Source organism: Aspergillus oryzae, chromosome 1 (assembly GCF_000184455.2).
Source record: "Aspergillus oryzae RIB40 DNA, chromosome 1".
Classification (NCBI taxonomy): domain Eukaryota; kingdom Fungi; phylum Ascomycota; class Eurotiomycetes; order Eurotiales; family Aspergillaceae; genus Aspergillus; species Aspergillus oryzae.
Genome location: NC_036435.1, coordinates 2,155,235 through 2,177,021, shown reverse-complemented (window position 1 = coordinate 2,177,021; position 21,787 = coordinate 2,155,235). Strand labels below are relative to the sequence as shown.

Genomic DNA, 21,787 nt, shown 5'->3' with positions numbered 1-21,787 from the left:
TGGTTTTACGTTCCCTCTTTACGCGCGAGCCTCCTCTCCACTCCGGTCTTGAGTCCGCTGCTGTCCTCCGCGGCCTCCCTTGCCGCCTCTCTGACCTCCACGCTGGCCGGACTCTGCATTGCCGGACTCGCCGCCAAGGGTGAGCTGGGCAGTAGCTAAGCGGTTGGACAGTTCCATCTGTGTACGGATGGTGTTGGCCAGGTAAGACACAACCAGAACGTCCTGGATGTGGTTGTTGCTGTAGAAATGGTTAGCATTAGTACAACCCAGCATGATAAGAGGGGGTGAAAATCGTAGGATGTGGGGAAAACATACAAATCCCGTTCAATGTCGGCAGGCTCAACCTTGGGCGCCAAAGCGAGAGCGTTGAGAAGGAACTGGCCCAGTGCTGTCGATGCAGGAGCCTCCTCATCGATGACAGATTCGACATACTTGGAAACGCGGTCGATCATACCAAGAACCTCCTCTACCGCACGCTCAAGAGCCTCAATATCGGTGAAGATGTTCGCAGCACGGCTTTCAACATCGCGAGCGGCAGCAATAGACTCCAGACCACTCTTCTCGGTCTCACCGTAGCGGATCTCGTAGGGGACGGGGATAAAGGCAGCGCTGTCGGCGGCTCTCTCTGCCGTCACACCGACAGGAGCGGAAATGTAGGCGCGGGTTTCAACATCCTTGCCAGGTTCGGTAGAGACAGTCAAGTGGACAGCAGGGTGAGGGAAGGTTCCATCACCTTGGCCGCTGTAGAAGTTCTGGATCAAAGCGGAGAAGGTGTTCAACTCCGACGAAGTGGCGTACCAACCGACCAGCACTTCCTTCGGGTTTGCCTTGAGATGCAAGGCAAGCATTTGCTTCTGGTATTCCATGTCGACCTCAACCTGATCCGTCGTCTCGGTGTGTCCAACAGCAAAAGTAGTGCGAATTTCCACCTCAGTTCCATCCTCTGACCTGGTTCCTAGCAGGGTTCCGATGACACGCTCCTGGTCGGCATTGCGACGGAGGGAATGATCAAGGATCGAGAAGAGAGCCTGTGATGGGGCATCAGTACTTCCATCCTTTAGTTAACCTTCCGATAAAGTAAACGTACCTGAGGATGAATGACAACATTCAGAGGGGCGGTTGTCGGTGCAGACCCCACTGCCATCGGGCCCAGAGGGCGAGCAAGGTGAAGGAAAGAATCAGTTTCAGCCATGATGGGTGAGAAGTGTTAGATGCGCGAATAGCCGTTCTCTCTAGCTCTCGACTCTTTCACTTGGGATCTTCCTCGGCGTGGTGGAGAGTAGCTCTCTCTTTTTTTTATCAATTCTTCCGCCCGCTAGACTCTGCGCCGACGGAGGTTCTGCGAGGCTCAAATTGTGTGTGCGCAGCGGGAATTTCGCGCTAAGATAAGATAAGCCTTCCCCGACCCAAAGAGAGGGAAAAAATAATTCGAGGGAAAAAAAAAGACAAAAAGTCTGGTGCCTTCAGAGCTGCAATAACAATTCTTCAGTGTACATATCTTCTTTCGCAAATGGCTCCTCCTCGGAACAGAGCTCCCAAGGGCCGTGGGGCCCGAGCCAGAGCTCCTATAAAGAGGAGAAATGGCTTCACAACGTCCCGAGTAGATGAGATAGAGTAAGCTTCTCCCATTGGGTTCACTTAGTCAAGCTAACTAGCACACCCAGGTCAGAAGAACCCTCGGGCGGAGAGGAGGGTCAGTTCGAAGACAATCTTGGAGACGAAATGGATTATGACGGCCCCATGGACGATGCATCCTCAGACAGCGACGAGGACGTAGAGGATGACAAGTCGGCCCGTCCATATAACGAATTGCTTCAGCTACTTAATACAACCGCTGACTCTAAAGCGCCGGCACGCAAAAAGAGGAAGACTGAACACAAAGATGACAAAAGAGCGGTAGCTCAGAATGACATTGTCGTCGCCGCCAACGAAGAAGAGTTACTGGAAGATGACGACTTGCAGCAGCAGGAGCCTTCTGATGAAGAGGACGAAGATAACTTAGATGAGGTGGATGCCGATGGTCAGGCCGACAGCGACAACGAAGATGGTACAGCTTTCTAGTATATCTGGTTGAAGAGATCCCACTTGCTGATATAAAGCAGATAATGATCCCTTCGAGGCACATTTCGCAAGGAAAGAGGACGAACTGTCTAAGCAAATCAAGGCTGTAGGAGATAATAAATGGAAAACTGTGAAGAAAGAGCTCTCCGAGGATTTGAGATTGGCGCGCGCTGCACCCGATACGGGAAGCGATTTGTCTTGCCTACCTGCCCTGAAGAGTATCGCGAATCTGAAGGTAAGCAATGGCCATCCTACGACGAGATAGTATGCGGAAAACAGAGTCGGTTGCTTATTATGCTATAGCTCAAAAGAAAGTTGAAGACGCCTGCTCTGGAGCGTCTCTCCCAGATCAGCGGCCATGCCCAACAACTCGCCCCGTACATCTTTGATTATCAAGACGTCTTGTATGGTGCCAGAAAATCGTCTAGCTCGACCCAGTTACGAGACATTCTGGCAGTTCATGCTGTTAACCATGTATTGAAGACCCGGGACCGTGTACTCAAGAACAACGCTCGTGTTGCAAAGGAACAAGATGCCGACCTCGATCTGCGGGATCAAGGCTTCACCAGGCCCAAGGTGCTGTTTCTTCTCCCGACCAAACAAGCTTGCGTACGTGTCGTTGAGTCAATCACCCAGCTTTTCCAACCCGAGCAGCAAGAAAACAAGAAGCGTTTCATGGACACCTTCTCTGCAACGGACGACAAGTCCTGGGAGAGTAAACCGGACGACTTTCAAGAGTTATTCGGTGGAAACGACGATGACATGTTCCGACTAGGCCTCAAATTCACGAGAAAGACTGTTAAATTTTTTGCGCAATTCTACGCTTCAGACATGATCCTTGCCAGTCCACTTGGCTTGCGCACGATCATGGACCAGGCTGAGTAGGTTTTCCGAGGGCGTCCATGCTACATGAAAGCCTAGAACACATGCTAACTTACTGTAGTGCGAAGAAACGTGACCATGACTTTTTATCGTCTATTGAAGTCGTTATAGTAGATCAGGCAGATGCCCTTCTCATGCAGAATTGGGATCACGTCGACTATATCTTCAAACATCTCAACCTACAGCCACGGGAGGCGCACGGCTGTGATTTTAGCCGCGTGCGGACATGGTATCTGGACAACAACGCACGATATGTCCGTCAAATGATTATGCTAGCTTCCTTTATTACCCCAGAGATCAACTCGGTCTTCTCCACACATATGCTGAACGTCTCTGGCAAGATCAAGATGACGCCAGTATATGCTGGAGCAATCTCCGAGACCCCACTCCCAGTATCCGTGAAGCAGACCTTCTCCCGATTTGACAGTCTCTCGCCGGCGAAAGACCCAGACGCGCGATTCAAACACTTCACCACCACCGTGCTCTCGTCTTTAGTCCGCAATGTCACGTCCGGTCGGGGGAACAATAGCGGTGGAATCTTAATCGTCATCCCGTCGTACCTAGATTTCGTCCGTGTACGCAATTACTTTGCTACTTCCGCACAGACCATGAACGTCTCCTTCGGGGCGATTTCTGAATACTCGGACACTCGAGACATCATGCGAGCGCGTACGCACTTTATGAATGGTCGACACTCCGTATTGCTATACACCGAAAGGTTCCACCATTTCCGGCGGTACCAGATCCGTGGCGTCAAGCGTGTCATCATGTACGGAGTTCCAGAGAACCCATTATTCTGGGGGGAGATTGTTGGATTTTTGGGGATGGATCCGGCGGCGATCGATGAGGCGGCTGAGGGAGGCGTCCGCGCACTGTTCTCCAAGTGGGATGCACTGAAACTGGAGAGGATCGTTGGAACCAAACGAGTTGGCAATATGCTGCGGGAGAAGGGAGGCGACACATTTACATTTGTATAGATCCGAGTTAGTCCAGAGTGGCCGACTCTTTTATGATGTATTTTATTATACCAATGACTTTTATACCTCTGCATTCTTTGGGCCTGACGTGTACTGTCACTATACACCAACGGTGTATAGTATATCTGTATCGGATCAAGAATTATGTACCCGCTGAATTGGATGAAATTGTAATGTAGAAAAGTGGGTCAATTGAGCCCAGACGCCGATCCAACACCCACATTTTCAGGCCCTCCGTCAACCCTCATTTGACGCCGATAGCGCTCCAAAAGTCACACGGCGGCTGTACATTGGAGGAAAAGTTCTTTTTTCTGTTTCTTTTTCTTTTGTTGCTCGGCTTCTAAAAGAATTCAGCTGACTGTCTTTTTTTTTTCTCTTTTCTAATTGCTTTTTTATTTTCTTCAAAGATAATAAAACAAATCAATGAATAAATAATTCAATAAATAAATAAGTTAGAGGAGATCGATTAGTCATTGAGCTGAATCTTCCTCATGATCAACCCTGATCTCTTTGCCTAAAACGGTCTACTTTATACCGAATTTCTTTTTCTTTCTCCTCCGTTTCTTCGGCCCTTAAGTCCGGGGAGACAAGACAAAAGGGTTACATATCAGTCTACATCGGTTTAATATGACACGTCCGTCGGCGTTTAGTCCGGATGAGAACCAGCATCCTGTCGAGGATGTCAGGTCCGAGTCGGTAGCCAAATCCAGCCCTCGCAGCCTGTTCTCCGCGGTGTTTGGTTGGAGTAGAAAGCACCGAGACAACACCCATGAAGCTGAAGATGAACGGAGACCCTTACTGGGATCGGATTCCCCATTGTCACCGTCACCATCAACGTCATCACCATGGTGGGAAACAACGTGGGATTCGGCACAGGAACTCTGGCTCCAGGGTAAGGGAATGATCCTTGTCATGTCAGCCCAGTTCTTTGGGGCTTCCATGAATGTCATGACTCAAATTTTAGAGAGAAAGGGAAGGAATGGGGAGGGGTTTCATCCATTTCAGGTAGGACTGATCATTTGGTTTTTCCAAATATCTCCCCGTACTAAACTGGAACAGATCCTCTTCGCCCGCATGTCCATCACAGTTATAGTCAGTTATCTGTACATGTGGTACACCAAAGTCCCTCGCCCGTTTGGGACCCGCTCTGTGCTTCATCTTCTCCTGCTTCGTGCAGCCGGTGGCTTTATTGGCGTTTATGGGCTTTACTACTCCGTTCAATACCTACCACTGTCGGAAGCTACAGTGTTAACTTTCCTAGCACCTATCCTTTCCTGCTATGCCTGCTCTCTGTTCATTCCCAATGAGACCTTCACACATAAGCAACAACTCGCTGGCGTGGTGTCGCTGGTTGGTGTGGTTCTAATCGCACGGCCTTTCTCACTTTTCTCGAACGGAAATCCTCCGGACTCCGGAGAGCCTGGTAGCGGGGAGCAGCCTGACTCTGAGGATGAATATCACCATATTATGGCGATCGTCATGGCGCTCATGGGAGTCATGGGGGCGTCTTGCGCGTACTCGACCATCCGAATAATCGGACAACGCTGTCATCCGCTGGTGTCCGTCACATATTTTTCCTCGTTCACAACCATTGTGTCGACCGTGGCCATCCTGGTGATGCCTTCCATTGCTCTAGAACTGCCGGGCACCCCGTTAGAATGGACCCTGCTCTTGGGTCTGGGTGTTTGTGGGTTTCTGCTGCAGTTCCTCTTGACCGCTGGTCTGTCGTATGTGCCTCCACCGAGGAAATTGTCCCCGTCGGAACAGCATCGTCGATATGGAAGCGATGGAAATGATGAGCCGAAGGAGGAGTCGCGCAGCTCGTCCGGATCGCGGGCCACGTCTATGATATATATGCAGATGGTCTTTGCGTTATTTTATGACCGCGTTGTTTGGGGAAGCACTCTGTCTCTCTTGAGTTGGATGGGATCTGCTCTGATCTTAGGAAGCGCCATCTATGTGGCCGTCGTCCGAGAGGCGCCCGCAGCTGCCACTAGGGAAGATGAGAATGAGACGAACTGAGTACTACTAGGAAACAGCAATGGCAATTATGAAAAATTGGCCGCGCACGACGACGTCACGACTTGCATAAGCGGAGAGGAATGAAGGGCTGGAGAGAGGTGGGAAGAAAGACAACTAATGCATGCCGGAGCCGGCGAGGTAAGAGCTATGACGATTTGAGGGATTCGACAGCAAGCGATGATTCCTTTTTTTCTTTTCATGATGATGTGATGCTGCTGGCGGCAACAGCGCAAAATCTGTTATTGATTTGATTGTCTGCTATATACTATATCGATGTGCCGTATAGACTTAGTTACATGGATAAAGGATGATGGATTGATTTAGTTGGTGTCTCTGGAGCTACATAGTACATACCTAGGTAGCTACTAGGTAGTTAGTTACTGTACCCTCAATCCGGACGCTCAGGACAGGTTGCAGGCCGTGCGCATGCAGAAAAAGTGCACAAGACTCGTTCATTGGTGGTGGACGACAGTGCTCCGTTTAGTAGTAACTGTGTGTGTCTCACCGAACATGAAACTATGAATCTTGCCAGCCACAGCGTCATAGCGTTACAATTGACACCGAAAAGTCCCGACGGCAACTTCCCGAGACTCACCGAACAGAACCGATTGGTGCCTGCGGTGCCTGATTTGGATTTACCCCGGATTCGGGTGGCGTTTGATAGGAAGATATCGATATTGACATGTATATCCTGTAGTATATACATATCTCCCCCTACTGTCTCCATCTTTCTGATCGTCCACCTTGCCCCATACTTTCCCCACCTCTCTCTTTTCACTATCTGATAAAATCATTCAAGAGAGAGCGCGAGCGAAAGAAACTAACAATGCGTCACTTCGATGCCTGGTTACTTCGAGATCCGTACTCCGTCTTCCACTACTACCCCACCGGACGAAGATGGCAAGAGACTGTTCGTGATTTGATTCAAGAACGCAAGATCTGTGCGCCCACCGTGGATATCTTTTCTCATGCCTCCTCCACATCATCCAAACCAGTCGACCCATATGCCCGGCCCATGGCATCCCAATCCGACAGCTTATTCTTCCGCAAGCTGCCTGCCGAAATCCGCCTCATAATTTACAATTATGCCTTCGGCGATGAAGCTATCCATCTAGTCCAATTGAAGGGCAAGATCCGCCATGTCCGGTGCAAGCACCCTTCGTCGTCGCTCGACCGCAACCGCCGCTGCTGCCCTGTTACCCCAGCCCGCTGGCGGGTCCAGGAGAACTGTACTGCAGGCCAAGGCCACTCCGACAGCGTGCTCTACCCGCACACCCACGCCTCCCTCCCAGCGTCCCTGAGCAACTCATCGGTGGCCTTGCTGCGCACATGTCGTGCCATATACGCTGAAGCAGCCGACATCCTTTACGCCAACGCCGTCTTTGACGTAGACGACCTCCACACCTTCATCGCCTTCTCTCTGATCGTCTGCCCGCAGCGTCTCCGCTCCATCAAGCGCCTCACCGTCCAATGGATGCCCATTTGGCAGCCCATGGCCGGCCAGGAGCACAAATCCTCCATCTATTCCCACACTCACAACGACCACCTCTGGGCTCTTTTCTGGTCCCGGATCGCCGCCCTCCGCGGCCTCGGACAGTTACATCTGAGCCTTGACCTCGGCCGCTTCAGTGGTAACGCCATGGGCCGTGTGATTGGCGGAAAACGCCTTCGCCTGGCTATCGATGAGCCCTGGGTTGCCCCGATGTTATGTGTCCGCGGACTCAAGTCGTTCGAGTTGGGCATCACGGCCCGCTGCGACGCTTACGCCCGGAGAGTGATGGAGCAAGACCTGTGTCGGGATGCCGTGGCTTTGCGAGACGCTCTCCGTGAGCGTATGTGCTCACCGCGAGGCCAGATACCCATCGTTCCTGATCCTCAAATGAAGAGGGCGTGTGGCATGGAGGCGGAGGTGGAGAGGAAAATGCGGCCGCGCCTTGCGATCACTGCTGCTTGATCATTCAAAATTCCCATCAATTCGACAACACACTTTAATATTTCGAAGCAAAGAATACGCATATCAAGCTTGCCAATTGAGGCAGACTCGCGGTAGAAGATAAACGCGTTACTAAAGCAAAAAGAGAACGGAACAGCAGTTTGCAATTCGGAATGAGATACCCTTTGTGCTTGAACTTGTATTTATTTTTCTTTTCCTCATCTTTGCTTTCTTGGTTGTCCCCATCTTCTTATGACTATACAAGGTAGAACTTGGTTCGAATATGGTCAGCATTTGATCCACGATGGACCTTGTCTCATCTCACCTCTTGTCCTGTTACATAGATAGATGACATCAAATAGATGCTTCTCACATTTGCCCAAGACAATATGCCAGTTATACGGAGCCAAGAGTGGCAGTTTATGCCAGCCAACCCACCACCCATCACCCAAGCCTGTGTGCAACGGACCCTTCGCCAGGTCAATCTCCAAGATACTCGATAAAACTCCACATTGAACGCCATAATTGATTCCAACAGATATCTATCTAAATCTATCTACAGCCAAGGCAACTTATTAAAGATAGCATCCTGCAATCAATAAACGGAAGAAGAGATAAAAAGAAAATCCCCCGGCCGACATAAATACAGATCAGAAAAAAAGCAACAGCAGTGGGACAAGTGAAAAACGACGATGAATGAAATGAACCCTTGGCCTTTCCCTAGATTTCCATACAATTTAACCCAAACTTGGAGACATGCGATTTCTTTCTTGAGCCGACAGGAGGAATGATTATGTGGGCAAATGTCATCGTAATAATAACAACGGTATTATCAACCAGAAGGTAAAAAAAAAAAAACGGGAAAAGAAAAACTAGTCGCAACTTTCACTAAGGAAACATTATCACGTATCAACCCATCTGATATAAGATCGTCTGATGATGGTCATGGAACTCTGTGGAAGGGGGAAGGGGGAAGGGTGAGTAGATATTGTTGTTTTTCTTCTTTTTTTTTTTTTTTCCTTTTCTGTTTTTTTCTTTCCCAAGCTACCATGAGATAAATGGCAAACTGTCGTTCGTCTTTTCCCTCTTCTTCTTCTCCTTCCTCATCATCATCATCATCATCATTTTGTTCTCGCTTTCTTTGACCTAACTTGCATGTCCACGGTGAGACATGATAAGCGGTCGCCTGAAAGAAAGACAGACAGAAGAGGAGGATCACGACTTGATAGGGCTGAACCATGCATGACCCTCTGCCCTAATTTGTCGCAGCATTGGCGGGCGATTTGAATGGTTCAATGTGGCCGTTGCTGCGTTCCTGCTCAGACTCATGCTCCTCCTCGCTTGTCGGGGAAGGGGCGCGGCTTTCCAAGAGTGACCGACGGCTGCGCATCTGTGCATATGTCTAGTTAATAACAGTTCAATTTCACTCGGGTGACAGAATCTCCTTACCCAGGCTCTTACACCTCCAATCAATCCCAAGCTGTACCCGGTTGCAAAGTCTTCATTCCGCCCGTTTCCAATGGGGCTTTCAGACCGACCCACTGATTCCACCCGTGACAGATGGGTTTTCATGGCACCAGTGGTAGGGCTGACAACGTTTCCTCGTGTACTGCCCATGTCTACACTGTTCCTCGCGCTCGGTGCCGGGCTGCCAGGCCGGCTATTCTGCCAGAGCTGCCGTAATTCTCGGCCCAGCTCCTGACCCGTGGTTGTCCAGTTGTTCCGGATATTGTCCCGAATCTCCGCAACGTGTCGCTTGATTTCCAGTTCGTTCTTCTTAAGCCATGACACGTTCAGCTCCTGTCTCGATGCGCCTCGCTTGAATTGGCGGGAAATGTACTGGTCGTAGTCGCGGACAATTCTGCAATACAGTCAGCCTTTGGCGCAACACCCCAATAATTGACGGCTATACTCACCTGGTGATGATTCCCGTGGTGCTGACACCTTCCGTCCTCTGAGTAACCAAAAACTTGCCCTGGGCCTTGATCGGAGCGTAAATATCATCTCCTTCGGCCGCGCCATAGGGCAGGTCATCATGCGCAACGTAGTCGATTTGGTGCTCATCGAGAAACTCCGGAGTCAACAGCCATGGGCAATTAGGAATCACTTCGTCCACCCATTTACAGTGACGAACACTCTCTGCGCGCTCCGCACCACTCAGGACAGTAAGACCCTTCCGGTTATGAGTCTCCTCGTCTCCAGTCACACCGACCATCAGATGCACATCTGGGAAGGCCTTCTTCGCCTGTTCAAGCTGACGCATATGGCTGTTATGCAAGAAGCCCCATTAGCACCAGTCCAAGTTTTTTCAGAATAGACACGGTAACATACCCCACGTGAAACAAATCAAAGACACCATCGGCATACACGCGCACTGGACGCCCCACGGGCGGAGGATTGGTATGGTATCCAACCGGATCCTGCAACCCGGCCCGCTGAGGTGGCTGCATCATATCCTCGGTCTCCTCAACATCTGCCGTTTTGATCTGTAATCCCGACCGGCCCTTGCTTTGGTTTTCGATATCGCTGCTGGCAACTGTCGTTTCTGACGGCTCGCCTGGATCTTCTTTGCTGAGCGCCGAGGGTTCCTCGGTGGCAGGACCATTGGTTTGCTCGCCAGCCGCTGAGCTCTTCCGAGCCCGTTTCGATGGCGGAACATTGCCCGCTGAAGTTACATCAATTGGTGCCTGTTTCCTGTACTTAACCGACAAGGGAGTATTCGGACCGGTGGAATCGTCGCCATCTTCGCCCGACGCATCGCGTGATGAAGGTTGCAGAAGGTCAGCGGAGGTTACGTTGGACGGAAGATGTTGGGAAGCACTGCGCTTGCGCTTTCCTGCCGACGACGGAGAGGACATTATAATGGAATGGGGAGGTAATGACCGAGGGAGCCCTGCTCTACTTCCGTCGAAAAGGAGGTTGTTGTTGTTGTTGTTGTTGTTGTTGTGTGCTTTTGAAAAATCGAATGATCAAATTAATCTCAGGGGAGAGGGAGAGATAGAGCTATGAAGGGCAAGAAATAGAGACGCGTTGGGAGCGCGAAGAGGACAGAGTAGAAATGAGTGATGGGGAAAGGAAAGAAGAAAGCGGGAGGAGTAGGACAAAACACGGGACCCGATTTAATGATTTTAGGGGTCTTGCTCTTTAGTTTACCCTTCTAGCCCCTAAAACCAATTGATTCATGGGGGTGGAGAGGTGACGGCGGGGAGAGAGAGAGAGAGAAAGTGCGTGAAAGAGGGAGGACAAGAGGGAGGACAAGAGGGAGGACAAGAGGAGAAGGAAAAAGGGAAAAGATCCCGCACTCGTTCTTTTTCTATGTATTATTTATTCTCCTTCTAATTTTCATTGTAGAGAATTATTCGACCGGTCTCTTAGAATCATCTATAGTAGACTGTACATACATGAAAGAATAAAATTAAAAAACTAAAAAAGACACCGCGTGGGCGGAGCCCCCAATATGACTCGGTAAGCGTTATTTCCAACATACTTACTAAGTATCCTATACTAGTATAGTACATACCTAAAGCTAAGGGTACCAACGCCATACTATCTCATACATACAGTAAACTGTCAAAACCATTACATGTATTTCCATCTCCTTCTAAAATTGCCCCAACAATTCTCGGTTGGTTCCTCCTACTCCATACCAATGCAATGTTCTTCTCTTCTCGGCCTTCTCTATATAAGATGGTACTCTTTTCTTTCCCCCTTTCTGGATACCAGTTATACGCTTCATCTTACACTAACTCTCTCTCTCTCTCTCTCTCTCTCTCTCTCTCTTTCCCACCACTCCTCCGTACATCACTCTGGAATGTGGGTTTCGGCGCATTCGCTCGGCCAAAGATTCTATATCCGTACGAGTAAAGAATAACAGGACATGAGAAAGATCGCTTGCATCCATCACATTTCCAGAACTCCACTGCTGAAGCATTCGACTAAATGCCATTTCAGCTCTGACTAAAAGGCCTTCATGCCATTGATTGCTTTCCGGGTACGCCGTCACATGTGCAATAGAACATCTTCGTTCACACTCCCCTGCCGACTTAAGTCTCCCCGGCTCCGCCTTTTCCCAGGAGCCCCGTTTGGTCCCATTATGCGACCCGGTGCGAATGATAGGAGAGAGCATCGGGTCTCCGGAAAGTGGCGAGGGAGAGCGAAACCAGACGGAAGTTAATGAACAGGTAGATAAATGGAGCAGAAAGGGCGCAAGAAAGTCAAGGACGTAAAAAGATAAGGAAAAAATTGGGAGGGGGGGGGGAATAAATCATAAATATCAAAGTTCATCAATAGTGGGTCGTTTGGCACGATATCTTGTGGAAGGCATGAATGAATCAAGACGTACTCTCGTAAGATCTGCCGCTCGCGGCTTGAAATGGAAAATGAAAACCTCCTATCCTAAGAGGAACCCTTACAACCCATCCTGCAAGACATGAAAGATACCTGGCCATCTAGGGACATAGAAGGTTTCCCGCCACGCGTTCTGCCCCGTTCATTGCCACGAGGGTGTCAACAACAGGGAAAGGGAAGAGGTGACTATTGTGATAAACAGGGAAAACAAGGCGAAAGTGGGAGGACATGGGTGCAGGCGGAACAATCATAAAATCACAAGGTTCGTTTCAAAAACCAAAATAACAGAAACGGGGATACAGATGCAAAGAGCCCATCACAACTACGACGTAGATTTTTCGGGGGCTCCAGAGGTAGAGCTCCCCGCAGGAGTAACGGTTGACTCGGATGTACTAGCAGAAGACCCTTCTTCAGACTTGGAAGTAGCGTCAGTTTTAGATTGAGGTCCCGGGGTTCCTTCACGCTCATTCCTGGCAGAATCAGGCAATTCGCGTTGCACCTGACTAGGCAAGTCGCGGTCTTCCTCAGTTTGGTCAAAGAGCTCCTCGTCATTTTGATCAGGGACCAGTTCTGTGCCGTCACCTAGAAGAATAATGCGGCCGGAGCGAACACTGAAACCACGCGCGCGATCATTTTCCATATCGTAGTCATCCGGGTTTTCTTCAAACTGATTACGGATACCAGGGCCGCGGAATTCAGCTGCATCCCCGCTCAGTCAGTAGGGGTTGGAGGCCGTAGAATCCTCAAGAGACTTGCCGTATTCGGGAGGAGCGCAAGGGCCGTCGCCTTTGGCCACCCGCTCAGCTATCTGATTATACCACTCCTCTTTAGTCCTGCCGTTCAGGAGGCCAATGATTATCATAGTCATGTTGTCACATCCAACCCCACCAGTTTCGCTGTTTGAAGCCAAGCAGTTGTCCATCATGTTCTCACAAATCCGGTAAAGTTCTTGCTTCGCGGCGATACCGCGGCGGACAAACTCAACCACAGCCTGGGAAGACTGGCAGTCCCAGATACCTAAAGCTCGATATGAGTGTGCGATTGGCAAAAGAGGTGATCGGGGGAACACTTACCGTCACAGGCTATGACAAGGAATTCATCGTCATCACTGAGCTCATGGACTGTCACATCCGGATAAGCGGTCACGATCTGCTGTTCGGGCGCAAGCTCGGGGCTTTTCTTGAACTCGAAATCACCAATGGCTCGTGACAGGGCCAGGTTTCCGTTCACACGGCCGAAATCGACAAAGCCACCTGCGGCACTGATACGAGCCTTCTCGCCTAAAGTAGTTCATCAGTAAAAGACCACGACGAAGAGGCAAGTACATCTAGATATGAGCCACGAACCTTCATTCTGGGGTTTATGATCAAAAGAGAGAGGCTTTGCGCGGCCCTTGACTCCAAGCACAGAGCGAGAATCACCCGCATTGGCCTATGTCAGGTTAATGATTGACCAGGCCAACTATAGCTGATCGCTGAGTCGGTCATAAAACATGCTTCACGTACCACCCAGATCTTATGTTTTGAGATTACACTGACAGCTGCTGTGCAGCCGGAGACTTCCTCTTCGTATTTCGGGTCTAGCCAAATCAGTCTCTCAGGCCTCGGCGAAAAGAAAGACGGGAGAAGGGAAGCCCGGGACCCTTGTGGGCAACGCTCACGAACCTTCTAAGATAGCCCGATCGGTAGCTAAGAAACCATCTTTCAGGGCCTGTTCAATGTCGCCCTTTGCGAATGAATCCTGTTTTGCGACGATCTTGTGCACATTTTCTCCAGCAAACAGTGCGACTTTGTCTCCGCCGTGTCCATCGTATACTCCAAAGAAAGCTAGGCGTTTGGCAGGATCCGTTGATGTCTCTTCTGGACTCGTATATTTCGCGTGGAGGTCTAGGACGGCAGCATGAGCATCCTCCATGCTGATTCGCCAGCCCTGCATGGCTGAGACGCCGTAGATGCAGCAATCATCTTCGCCCTCGGACGAAGTCTAAAGAGTGTCAGACGACATTAGCACTAATGAGAACAATTCAGCGCGCAATGCTGTGCGGGCATGGGTTTGTGGACCATCCGCAGGAAATTTTCTTTCCTCATGTGGAGGACCCCGCAGGTGAGGTGCATCACGATGCGGTGCCTCGAGACCGGATCAACACAAGAGTAATTACAAAAGGAGAACCGCCAGAAAAGTTAATCGGGAATTGAACAGAAAAGAGAAAGATATATATATATATATATATATATAATTGAAGTAGAGAGATCGTCCGTTGGGGAGCTTGTGGCAGGCCGACCGAGCACCCCTGCGGCCTCAGGACGGAAGGGAAGGAATTATTGCGTAAGGACATTGCAGTGTGGGGGGGTTCAGAAAGGAAGACCAGAGCAGCAACACTCGGTTTCACGTACCTTATCGACTACTGGTTCTGACAAAGTCTGACCCATTATTTCAAATGATCACGATTTAGAGGTTCTGGGAAGACTGTAGGCCAGAAATGCACATGCACAACTCAAAAGCAAAGAGGGAAAGGGCAAAAAATTCGGGGGGAGGGGGGAAAGTTGTTCTGTCAGAGAGGGGAAGAAGGAAGAGAGCAAAGAATCAGGTGGGCGAGAAAGGGTAAGGGCAGAATCGATAGGCGGCGGGCGGGAATGGCCCCAGTGGTCAATCCTCTCTATCACTGGAGCGGGCGAAGAAAATTGAGAACAATCGGGGGTGGGGACCCGGTCCGAATCTGCTGATGAAATAATCTTCAATAGCTATGAACCACCAAATTACGAAGAACGAGATCTTTGAATGCTTTGCGCGGATAGGAATCAAAGAGAAGATAATAAATCACTAACAACAGGGCGGGAAGGAAAGGAAAAGGTAGGAATTGAGGATGAGAATGGAAGGAAGGAAGGGAAAGAAAATCTCTGGAGTGTCACGGGTTTGTACGCATGTATGTATGTGTCTCTGTACGAACAGAGATTTCTTTTCTTTTTTAAATATTGCTTTTCCTCGTTTTGAATTCTAATTTCATTTGCCTTGTGTTTAGATTTCCTCTCAACAGGCAACCCTCGTCATCTAAAACGAAAAAGGACCCCAACACCAGGCAGACAAGCAGGTAGTAAACGTACATACATAAGTACATCCACCCATACATACTGTACATACTGTACATACTGTACTGTCGGCGCAGGTGATTTCCGTACCTGTCAGGGTTGAGTAATGACGTTTATCTTACTCCGTACCACCGCAAGAGATCCCCCTTCTAGAATCGTACTATGAGATCACCCCTGGTGGAATTCAGGAATAAGTTCAATGAACCCTTAAAGAGTAAGACTGACGCATGGAACCCAACCGAATTGAATTGACCCTTGGCGGTTTGAAAAGGGGTGCCTTGCTTTTACTCTCGTATTTAATTTAGTACCTCCTCCGTACATACGCCGAGGCATTTCCTACCTTTTAATACCGTCGCCAGATGCAGCAGGAGGTCAGGTGTTAAGTTCACCCAGCACCCAACTAATTGCGGTGAGGCAAACATCAGGCCTTGCTTCATATGTTTGTTTGTGCTGTACATACGTACTGACAAAGTTCACTGGAGAGGGTAAGGCAAGGTGCACGCAGATATTAATTGATCTCAATCTTTACCCTCCTTGCTCGTGCTCCAATTCTCCGACCTTTTCCCCAACCCTATCGGAAATAAGGCCATGTGCACCTCGATGACAGGTCGAGGTAGGCCCACGAACTGGATTGCTGCATGAACTCATGCTATAACTTTACGCCTAAGAAGGGGAACACAAGCAGAGGGATATCTAAAATCTTGGAGAACACGTATACCCATGGATCTCAATATATATATTTCTTAGATGAGAAGTGAACTTAACGAGGCGTCCGTACGCTAGACGCGGCCAGTCCTGCCAGCAAAAACAGTATAGCACCCATCATGTATGGCAAACCCATCCAGGTACCACCCAAAGTCATGCCTTCTCTAAATGCACTGGCAAGCAACGGTCCAGCAATCATGCTCCCAATCCCCTGGACAAGAGCGATTGTGGTGTTGAGCGTCCCGATTTGAGACTCTGCAACCAAAGTTGTGGCCACATTGCGGAGGGTGGAATAGAAGCCCCATCCTAAGGCCAGAATGGATACGCCGAAGGCGAACAGCACTGGGTGGTCGGCCACTGCCATGATGCCGAATCCAACTGCTAGAATGGCCGCGCTTCCCTGTGTTATTCGAAGATCCCTGACAGCTGGCGAAAGGTACCGGTTTAAGTAGTGGGAGATAGTTGGTAGCAATAGAAGCAAGACGACGAGGTCGATCATTCCTTTTAGAGAGATGAGAAAGCTTGCCTAGAGATGATTTGTTAGTGGCTATATTCGGCCCTTTGTCACGCAGCATCGCACCTTTGCCATAGTCCATGAGTAACGCTTGGAAGCATATTGGATGATCAACTGGAGGGCCTGCCCTCCAACACTAGCCGCCAGGAATGCAATTGAGATAGCTACCGTGTTGACATTTCCCCAGATGAATGCAGTTAAGTGCATGATATGGGAACCTGCACTATAGAGGGACCCTTTCCGTTTAGACGATGAGGGTGGCGGGACAAGGCAATCACGCTCCTCCTCTGCCGATTCAGATTCCGACTCGTTTAGCGACTTCGGAAGAGTCTCCGGGATAAGTATGGCTGCCAGTAAGCCACAACCCTCACAGAGCCAGCCGAGTAGGAATGGGAGCCACGGCGACCAGGACATTAGCCAAGCACTCAGAGGAGTTGCGAGGATCTCGGCAAGTAGAACAGCCGCAAAGAGCACGAAGAATATGTTTGCACTGGACAATGCACAGGAATTAGTATATCCATTACAGATAGGTGGGGGAGAGACATTTCCATACCGCTGCTCTGCGGGAAAGATGTCTGTGACAATGGTGAAGGCCACAGAGCTGGCTATTTGAGAACCACCACCACATAATTGAAACAAAGGCGTGAACCAGATAGCTCGAAGAGGAATTGCTTCACTGTACAAGCCTAGGCTAGTTAGCTAGAGGACATTCATGCTATGTTAAAGTGTCGTCGCGACATACAGATGATACGGATCGCAATCTCCTCCATAAGTAGTCCGGTCATACTTAGCATCGCAATTGGTTTGCGGCCAATGCGATCCAACAGGAAGCCCAATGGAAGGGCAAGGATGATTCCCGGGATCTGGTCCAAGGTATCCTTCCATCCACTGATCAATGCCAGCTCCCCCTGTACATCTACAGATTTACAGGGTGTATTATCCGATAAGAACTTTCCATATGGGAGATCGACAAACAGTCCTGGATGAAACTTGCGACAGACGATTGATTCCATAATCTGAGTCTGTGGAGCGATGGAGAGGAAAGTGCCAAAGTCAAGTGTGACAATGACCGTGCATAACAAAAACAGTGTCCATCGCTTGTGCTTGTACTCGACGAGTGCTCCGGATGGATGAGTACCTAACAGTGGCGTTGAGATCTCTGAATCGAGATCCTGGCCGGAGACCATCCTGGCTTCCTTCTTCCTTCTTCCTTTTCCTTTTCCTATTTAGACTTATTCTCGTTCAGGGTAGAGGTTAATGTTACTATTCGAGAGAGAACAAACTCCGGCTTTAGTAGACCCCAAACAACGGGCGTGAAAGAAAGGAAGAGGAGAAGAGGAGAAGAGGTAGAAATGGCGGATGCGAAAAGAAGATAAATAAGCACTAAAGCTAGGGTTCAAGAATAAATGACATAAGGAAATCTCTCTTCCCAATTGTCAGCCCCCCAACAGATTGACACGTCAAATCACTGTTGAGTAGTATCCTATTTAGTTGATTTGGCCCTTGGGGCATTTTGGTTACCCTTGAACATGAGGATTTTATAAGTTAGGGAAGTCAAGTGATTTAGGGTTGGTTCTTTGAACGGGGCTTCTCATTGTACACTTTCAAAGGAACAATACTAAGGGCAAATCTCTCACCATATGCAATAATTATTTGGTCCTTTATCATCCTCGGCTTTCTTCTTGATTGGCGCTAACCCAAGCCAAAGCGCAGTGATCCAGTAAGGGCTTCGCATGGTCGCATCGAAGGCACGCAAAGTGAGATGAATGGAACAGGCTGATTGGATGTGTGAGGTACTAAGCAAGATCTCTGGACTGATGATCTATATAGCACGTAAAGTTACCTTTCTTGATTATCTATATAGCACGTAAAGTTACCTTTCTTGATTATCTAATCTCTTCTTTAACGTAACGTAATTGGTAAATAAGCAAGTCATATAAATAAGTGGATTAACGCGCTGCTATATTAAAAATTAAAATAGTTAAAATACTATAAATTTAGACTTCTATATAAAAATAAATAGTTCTATTAATTTAAATAATATATAATTTTATAATTTTATATATTATAATTAAAATATTTAAATAAAATATATTTAGAAACTAATTTAATAAATAGAGATTTATCTATTTATATAGCTTTATCTATTTAATTTTAATATTTAATAAAGATTTAGACTTTTAATATTAATATATTTTTTTTAAAAAATAATTTATTTAATAAAATATTTTTATTTTTTAAACTATTTTTTATATATAGTTTAATATTATTTTAATTAATATTTTAATATTATTATATTATTTATAAAATTTATTTAATATTTTTAATTAATTAATTTAAATTAATTTTAATAGATAAATTAAAATTATAAAATTAATTTTTAAATAATTTTTTAAATATAGATTTTAATTTTTTTAATTATTTAATTATATAAAATATTTTAAATATTAAACTATTTTAATTACTAAATCTATTATTTAAAAATATAGAGATTTTAAATTAAATTATTAATTAAAAAAATATTTTTAAAAAATAGAAAAATTAAATTAATAATTTTAAAAATATTATATATATTATTATTAATAAAGATTTTTATATAAATTTTAAAATAAATCTTTAAAAATTTAATTTTATTAATATAATTTGTCAGAGATATATTTCCTATTTAGGAAATTTTCTTAAATATTCTAGAATTATTCTAGAATATTTCCCTTTTAGGTAATAACCTAGAATCTTTCTAGAATATTACCTATCTAGGAGAAATTAGACGAAAAATCCTAACTAGGTAATATTAAGCGACTACATCCTAATTAGGAAATATTAGGCGAGTACTAAATAAGGAAATTGTTACAGACCCTTGTCTAGCGCACCTTATCGAAGGCGGACACACAAGGCAGAATAACGATAGGATGACGATGGCCGATTCCTGAGTGGAAGGCACCCGACGAATCGTTTATCTAGTAGTTATTCGGAAAGGGCTACGGACGCCGATACCAGCTACCACAACAAAGTCACGTGCATCGTAGCAGTGACACGACCAAACGTATCAGCGACACGACAAGCTCGTAGCACTGACAAGATACATCGTATCACTGACACGAAGAGTCGTAGCAGTGACACGACGGGCAAGGATATATAAGGACACTCATTTATGTACTTAAGTTTAGTTCTTCGTGATCAATACACATGGTTACTACAGAGTTACCTTTAGTAGCAAGACCAGTCTCAACTCGTTCGCACTCTTCTAACTATTAAGTATACGTACTTAATAGGCCTGGCCCTTTGGACTCGAGTCTAGTATCGACGGCAGTCTTGTGTCGACTGCATCCCTGTGACGACGGCAGTCTAGTATCGACGGCAGTCTAGTGTCGACGGAAGCCTCATAACGACTCCCGTCTTCCCCAGACCGCAACCCAACAGCGACGGAGGTCAAAGAACGACTTCAGGTTAGTAACCCTCGAAACGTGGTCCGCTAACTGGTCTCAGACTTGACGACGAAGCCCCGGGCGTAACACATTGATCACCAGTCTATACGAGTTGAACCACGTTTGGACTTAAAACATCGACAAACATGTCTTCTCAGTCATCCAGCAGCAAGAAGACTCCGGTCAAGAACACTCCACCGGCAGAAACTGATTCCGAGAGCGAAACGACCGTGAAAGAACAGCTGAAGCAAATGAAGAACATGATTACTCAGCTTGTCAACAACGCCAAGGAGAAGAATCAGGAAATCGAAAATCTCAAAGTACAGCTCGGAGAAGCTGAACGAATCCGAAGTGAGCAACAGGATCACATTGCTCAACTTGATGCTCAGGTTGGGGCATCAGCACCTAAGGACGCAATCGGAAAAGTGAAACTGCCAAAAGCCGAGCCTTTTGACGGAACTCGCTCAAAATTGCAAGCATTTCTGACGCAGATGAATATGCACATTCACGCGAATAGGAAAAACCTCATCGACGAAGCTGACAAGGTCATCTTCATATCCACTCACTTACGTGGAGCAGCATGGAACTGGTTCGAACCGTATATCCGAGAATATTACGAAGTCGTGCCAGACAATTGGTCAAACACCACAAGAGAGTTGTTCACCGACTCGGGAAATCTGCGCAAACATCTTGAACGAACTTTCGGGGATGTCGATGCCGAAGCGGTAGCAGAACGCAAACTAAAGCAGCTATATCAGCGAGGCAGTGCATCAACCTATGCGGCAGAATTTCAGCAGATCATATCCAGGATGGACTGGAACGAAAAGGTCTATGTGTCAACCTTCATCAGCGGTCTCAAAGGACACGTAAAGGATGAGTTCGCACGGATCGATAGACCAGCAACACTTAACGAGGCAATCGACTTTGCCGTTAAGGTGGATAATCGCTACCACGAACGACTCATGGAAAAACGGGATAACGAAGCCTGGAGAAAAGGCAGTCACCGACCGAAGGGACAGTACAAATCGAACGATCAGCGAGAACGCACAGGCGCCAAGCACAACGACCCTTACGGATTGAAACCCATGGAGTTAGACGCCACTGAGGGACAGAGCCAATCGAGAGGCATCTCCCAAAAGGAACGAGAGCGTCGAAAACGCGAAAAACTTTGTTACAACTGCGGAAAAGCAGGACACATGTCGAAGGACTGTCGACAGAAAAGAAATAGTCATCAGTCAAATCGAAAACCTCAGCAAATGAATGCTACGGAAGACGAAGCAGAACCACCAAGGAAGGCAAGGTTCGCGCAACTCAACGCCAATGCGGAAGCCGATAAGCCACACGACCAGGCTAGGGGAGCTTACTGCACCACCGGAATCAAGAGTCCAATCATGGATGAGATCGGTGAAGAAATCGAAGCCATACAGCTCAATGCCAACATGGATTTGTCGGCAAGAGAGACAGAACGATATCGAGAAAACGAACCAAATGACGACGACTGGATCACACTGGATTGGCTTACCACTCATACCAATCAGACCATATGGCCACGCATCGACCAGGATTGGAGTAACCTACAGGAGGCCACAGAACAATGGTACGGTCAACTTAACGAACACGAAATTGACGAATTAGCCGACCATGCAAACGATGAAACCGACAGACTTGGACAAGTCAACAGCGAATCACAGTATGAGGCTATCATGGAACCAATCAGAAGACGCGTAAGGTACGCGCTGACTCATAGGGTGGACGGCCCTGATAATACCGATCAATACAACGAGCCTGTTTCAAGCATCGACCAATCAAATCGAGTTTTGGTTGAAATCGATCCC

The 21,787-nt window shown here is 47.6% G+C and overlaps 7 protein-coding genes across 7 annotated transcripts; 3 read left to right on the top strand and 4 right to left on the bottom strand.

Annotated features, from left to right (window-relative positions):
• Positions 1-18: 18 nt before the first annotated feature.
• Positions 19-1,192, bottom strand: AO090005001590 (eukaryotic translation initiation factor 3 subunit F; the record flags this gene model as incomplete). Its single annotated transcript, XM_001818445.3, has 3 exons — positions 19-238; positions 316-1,028; positions 1,088-1,192. The coding sequence occupies 3 exons, from the start codon at positions 1,190-1,192 to the stop codon at positions 19-21; spliced, it is 1,038 nt and encodes a 345-aa protein (XP_001818497.1).
• Positions 1,193-1,510: 318 nt separating this feature from the next.
• Positions 1,511-3,920, top strand: AO090005001591 (UTP25 family protein; the record flags this gene model as incomplete). The annotated part of the gene is made up of 5 exons (XM_001818446.1): positions 1,511-1,614; positions 1,665-2,047; positions 2,103-2,296; positions 2,365-2,942; positions 3,005-3,920. The coding sequence occupies 5 exons, from the start codon at positions 1,511-1,513 to the stop codon at positions 3,918-3,920; spliced, it is 2,175 nt and encodes a 724-aa protein (XP_001818498.1).
• Positions 3,921-4,547: 627 nt separating this feature from the next.
• Positions 4,548-5,942, top strand: AO090005001592 (DMT family transporter; the record flags this gene model as incomplete). Its single annotated transcript, XM_023236766.1, has 1 exon — positions 4,548-5,942. One exon carries the CDS (start codon positions 4,548-4,550, stop codon positions 5,940-5,942), a length of 1,395 nt encoding a protein of 464 aa, XP_023089432.1.
• Positions 5,943-6,768: 826 nt separating this feature from the next.
• On the top strand, positions 6,769-7,896 carry AO090005001593 (uncharacterized protein; the record flags this gene model as incomplete). The annotated part of the gene is made up of 1 exon (XM_001818448.3): positions 6,769-7,896. The coding sequence occupies one exon, from the start codon at positions 6,769-6,771 to the stop codon at positions 7,894-7,896; it is 1,128 nt and encodes a 375-aa protein (XP_001818500.1).
• A 1,234-nt stretch (positions 7,897-9,130) lies between these two features.
• On the bottom strand, positions 9,131-10,733 carry AO090005001594 (choline-phosphate cytidylyltransferase; the record flags this gene model as incomplete). Its single annotated transcript, XM_001818449.3, has 4 exons — positions 9,131-9,265; positions 9,325-9,736; positions 9,792-10,142; positions 10,207-10,733. 4 exons carry the CDS (start codon positions 10,731-10,733, stop codon positions 9,131-9,133), a joined length of 1,425 nt encoding a protein of 474 aa, XP_001818501.1.
• Positions 10,734-12,937: 2,204 nt separating this feature from the next.
• AO090005001595 (PP2C family serine/threonine-protein phosphatase) lies at positions 12,938-14,651 on the bottom strand (the record flags this gene model as incomplete). Its single annotated transcript, XM_001818450.3, has 6 exons — positions 12,938-13,239; positions 13,296-13,502; positions 13,569-13,653; positions 13,728-13,801; positions 13,887-14,205; positions 14,616-14,651. The coding sequence occupies 6 exons, from the start codon at positions 14,649-14,651 to the stop codon at positions 12,938-12,940; spliced, it is 1,023 nt and encodes a 340-aa protein (XP_001818502.3).
• A 1,417-nt stretch (positions 14,652-16,068) lies between these two features.
• On the bottom strand, positions 16,069-17,714 carry AO090005001596 (MFS transporter; the record flags this gene model as incomplete). Its single annotated transcript, XM_023236752.1, has 4 exons — positions 16,069-16,539; positions 16,594-17,017; positions 17,081-17,213; positions 17,270-17,714. 4 exons carry the CDS (start codon positions 17,712-17,714, stop codon positions 16,069-16,071), a joined length of 1,473 nt encoding a protein of 490 aa, XP_023089433.1.
• Between the last annotated feature and the right edge of the window lie 4,073 nt (positions 17,715-21,787).